Source organism: Solanum tuberosum, unplaced genomic scaffold (genome assembly GCF_000226075.1).
Source record: "Solanum tuberosum cultivar DM 1-3 516 R44 unplaced genomic scaffold, SolTub_3.0 scf00558, whole genome shotgun sequence".
NCBI lineage: Eukaryota > Viridiplantae > Streptophyta > Magnoliopsida > Solanales > Solanaceae > Solanum > Solanum tuberosum.
The window spans coordinates 43,012-47,605 of record NW_006239478.1 but is presented as its reverse complement, the minus strand read 5'-3'; the positions used below and the strand labels follow the sequence as shown (position 1 = coordinate 47,605).

Below are 4,594 nucleotides of genomic sequence, written 5' to 3'. Positions count from 1 at the left end.
ACCCATGTGTATTTATATTACTCAGGAAATTTCATAAATAGCAACAAGATTAAACTTAATAAGCCTCCTTAACTACAGTTTGCCTGATTACACTCCATATCTATAGTTTCGTTTGCTAATGGGTATTTCCGTTTGTATAATTTGCTTGTCGTTTGTATAATTCGCTTGTCAATATACAAACATGGTAAATATATACATTTAATTTTTTTTCAGAACTTATACAAATCAAATATATCAATATGATAATTATATACAGTTAGGATAAGCATATACAAAATTTGAATTTACACAATTAGGAAAATTATGAATTTATACAAATAGGAACCGAATTATACAAATTATAAATTTATATAATTAGGAGCTTAATTATACAAATACTGAATGTGGGCCACATAATTATGATTGTAAGTTAGTGGCGAATGAATGATAATTTGATTAAACTGTAGCTATGTTAACTAACTAACCAATATATATTTGCTTATTCACATAATTTTCCCCAAATTGCCTTGTACGTTTGTATTTATATTTATATTTGTATTCATATGTTATCTCGTGTATTTGTATTTATGTGTTGCCACTTACCAATTACAATGCGTGTTTGTATTTGTTGCCTAGCGTGTTGTACTTATATTTGTATTCATTTGTTGCCTTGAAAAAAAACACCATTTTGTATTTATATCATTGAATATATCATCTGTATTTTGAATAATAGAAAAGGTTTTGTATCATTGAAATATCCCATTTGCGTTTTCAATCACTTAAAAAGATTTGTGTAGTTAACAATTATCATTTATATTATATCATTGTTTGTTACTATTTATATTTGTTATAAAACTACGAATTGTAACTTTATTAAACTATAATTATATATAATAATGAGTAAATTTTAGGTTTATCAAACATAAAAATCATATTTGTATGCTATAGCTATATTTTGTATAATTGCGTTCCATAACAAATTTAATGTGTATATTTCGGTATACATATACAAAAGAATCAATTGCATAATTTGTTTTGGTATACATATACAAAAGAATCAATTGTATAATCTATTTCGGTATACATATACAAAATAATCAATTGTATAAACTATGTTTGTATAAAGCGAGGAAGAGAGAAAGACAAAAGAAAACTGGGTAGAGGAAGATTTGTATTTGTATAATTATAAGTGTATAGGACGAAAATATATGTATTTGTATTATACAATTTTCTCTCGCTTTATACAAACACAAACACAATTTATATATTTGTGTTTGTATAAATTGAGAGAGGCGAGCGAGATCTGGGAGAGTGGCAAGAGAGATTCTCTAGGGAGAGAGGCGAACGAAAAGATATGTATATATATAGTTTTCTCTCACTTTATACAAACACAAACACATTTTATACATTTGTGTTTGTATAAAAGTGAGAGAGGCGAGGGAGAGACTGCCAATGAGAAAATAAGAGTGGCGAGCGAAAATTTCAAGGAGAGAGGCGAATGACAACAATTTGCTACGAGTTACAATTAAATCAAACTGTGGTTATAACATTTAATTTGAATTAATAGTTTGCTATTTTATACAATTTTCCCTATAATAAATAGTAAATACATATTACATGTTCGTGTTACTAGTATTTTTTTTTTTGGTTTCCCAAACGGTGTCTGGAGCCCACATTGGAGCTCCGACTAAATGCAGATGGCGCACTGCAGGTCCCATTCGAAGGTGGCGCTCCCAACAAAAATTTATCCATATCCAGGGCTCAAACCCGAGACCTCTGGTTAAGGGTGAAACACTCCCATCAGTGCACCACAATCCATGTTGGTGTGTTACTGGTACTTACTATACAATCATTTTTTTCTTTTTCTTTTTATTTTGATATATTTTACAACACATGAAAAAAAATAAAAATATATGAATAAAAACTCATTGGCGCCAATAACTTGACCCGAAGGTCCAAATATTGTCATTGTTCATTTGTTCTTGAAATACCCACTCCTAGGGTTTAAGGAAGTGAGAGAATCGAGTAAAGCTGAAAATGGCGGAGACAATCTCGTTAATGGATATTGACGACGACAAAATTGACACAAAACCAAACAACGGCAAAAACATTGTCTCCAATACTGAACCGAGATCAGTCCCTTGGGTCGAAAAGTTTCGTCCTCAGTCTTTATCAGACGTTGCTGCTCATCGCGATATTGTTGAAACAAGTATGTTTTGATCTCTGTATATTGTTAGTGATTTTTGACCGAATAATGTACATAATTGACGGTTTTTGGGTAAAAGTTGACAGGCTTGCGAGTAGTAATCGGTTGCCGCATTTGCTGCTTTATGGACCTCCTGGAACTGGAAAGACATCTACAATTCTTGCTCTTGCTCGGAAGTTATATGGGTCTCAGATGCACAATATGGTTTTAGAGCTGAATGCCTCTGATGATCGTGGGATTGATGTGGTGCGCCAGCAGATTCAGGACTTTGCTAGTACTCAGAGCATCTCATTTGGGTAAATTTTTCTTTAATCTCCTATCTTCTATGTGGTTGAATGGTGGTGCATATTCAGGACTTTTCTATATGAAGTATATAAGTGAACAATTACACTCAATTCAATCCCTATATACATGTATAGGCACATTACTTTACGAAGTTTTCTTCTTCTAGACTTGTAATGTTATCATATTGTTCCTCATTCTGTCTCTGACTTTTCGTGAGACTACAAAATGGCAAATGGGAGCATATGCCGGATGAGTTAAGGTGTCATTTTTGTCTTACTTAGGGAAGTAAATTGAAGCTTAATTTTGTTGTTATTTAGTGCAAAGTCAGCGGTGAAGCTAGTACTATTGGATGAAGCAGATGCAATGACAAAGGATGCACAGTTTGCTCTGCGTCGAGGCAAGAAATTACCCCTTCCTCATGCTACACTTAATATCTATTGTATACTTGCAAAGCTGACTGTTATGGAGTTATTCCTCTGCAGTGATTGAGAAATATACAAGAAACACTAGGTTTGCCTTGGTATGTAACAATGTCAACAAGGTTATTCCTGCCCTACAATCACGATGTACACGATTTAGGTTTGCTCCACTCGATGCAGTTCATGTCTCTGAGCGGCTGAAACATGTTGTTGAAGCTGAACAGTGAGTTCCATTTTATCTTTGAAGTTAACTCCTTTCTATACTATTTTGTGCATACTTCATGTTGCTTAGTCCCTTGGCAAAATTTGGTACTGCAAAAGCGACCCTGTGCTCTTCAGTGGCGTTTCATTTCTTTCTTCATTCCTCTTATGTTCCTTTTTTCTCCGTTTGGTTCAGGCATTGTCAAGCCTTAGGTCCACTGCCCCATCAGATTAATGGAGTTCATTGAGCACTAGTTGAGTACTAATAAGGAAAGAGAAATAACTAAACGTAGCAATAGATGTGCATTACCAATGTGTTTCCCTTGGTTGCTTTATTAAAACTTTTTCACCAGACTATCATTTGACCGAATATATTGCAGGCCTATGCAACTAGTAAAATACATAGACATAGTGAATAAGTTACAGAAAAGACAAGCAAACTTCTTTTGACATGCCACGGAAGTTCAAGGTATCTTAAAATGCCAGCCGATAAATGTAACTGTAGTCATGCTTGTATGATGGCTTATGGCCCAGTAAGAAATAAATGTTCCCCTATTAAGGTTTTAGAGTTTTTTCTTCAGTCCAATCCGACATGTTTGAAGGCAGCTGAAGTAATACCCCATGGGACAAAAAGTATGGCAGATTTTTAAGTAAGAACCTCTAAAGCTTCAGCTGTAGCACCATGGGTCTAAGTTGGCTGAGCTCAGTGGGGGATTTCTTCTTTGGGATCAGCACCATGTTAGTATGAGTAAAGAACTTGGAAAGACTGGCACCAATGGGAAATGTTTCAGGTGGTATGATAGAAGTAACCGTTGAAGCCATCTGATCCTGCTGAACTACTAGGGTGCATGGGGAGAATGGTTTGATGAAACTCATCTTCCTCAGGTATTATGGTAGTGGAATTGTTGTCCTCATCAGTGATCAAAGGAGCCACATTGTCAAGAATGGAAAGGTCATTATCACTGGATAAATGAGTGAATAAACAAGAGAAGTGATCGATAACAGCCTCTGAGATGATCTGGTTACCCTTGACCCAATTGCTCTTAGACTTTTTGATTCTGTGGATTTAAGATCTTCTCCTTCTCTTTGGCGACACTATAGAAATACTTGGTATAGGAGTCACCCTCCTCAGCCCAAGTAATTTTGGCTTTCTGTTTGAGAATAACATCTTGCATCTTCAACCACTCACTGTATTCTGCTAGGTTTGTCTGTTATTATCAGTGTGTTGTGAAACTCACAAGTGTGCTCAAGAGTATTCAACTTGTGAGAAATATTGGAAAAGAATATTATTGAATTGTTGTTTACATTATTACATTGAGACCCTATTTATAGACCCTAGAATACAATCCTTTACCAAGTAGGATACTATTTAGTATTTCTATTTCTATTTCTATTCTTATTCCTGTTCTAATAGGATTGTATAAACTTATTCCTATTCTAATAGGATTGTATAAACCTATTCCTATTCTAATAGGATTGGTTAAACCTATTCCTATTCTAACAC

At 34.3% G+C, this 4,594-nt stretch overlaps 1 protein-coding gene across 1 annotated transcript in view; it reads left to right on the top strand.

The window, feature by feature from the left end:
• The first annotated feature begins 1,938 nt into the window (after positions 1-1,938).
• LOC102578520 (replication factor C subunit 3) overlaps positions 1,939-4,594 on the top strand; it is a 10,660-nt gene continuing 8,004 nt past the window's right edge. The window contains exons 1-4 of the mRNA XM_006365470.2: positions 1,939-2,188; positions 2,265-2,481; positions 2,788-2,867; positions 2,953-3,112. Coding sequence (XP_006365532.1) covers positions 2,017-2,188; positions 2,265-2,481; positions 2,788-2,867; positions 2,953-3,112 — 629 coding nt within the window. The 5' untranslated portion in view covers positions 1,939-2,016. The remainder of the gene's footprint in view (positions 2,189-2,264; positions 2,482-2,787; positions 2,868-2,952; positions 3,113-4,594) is intronic.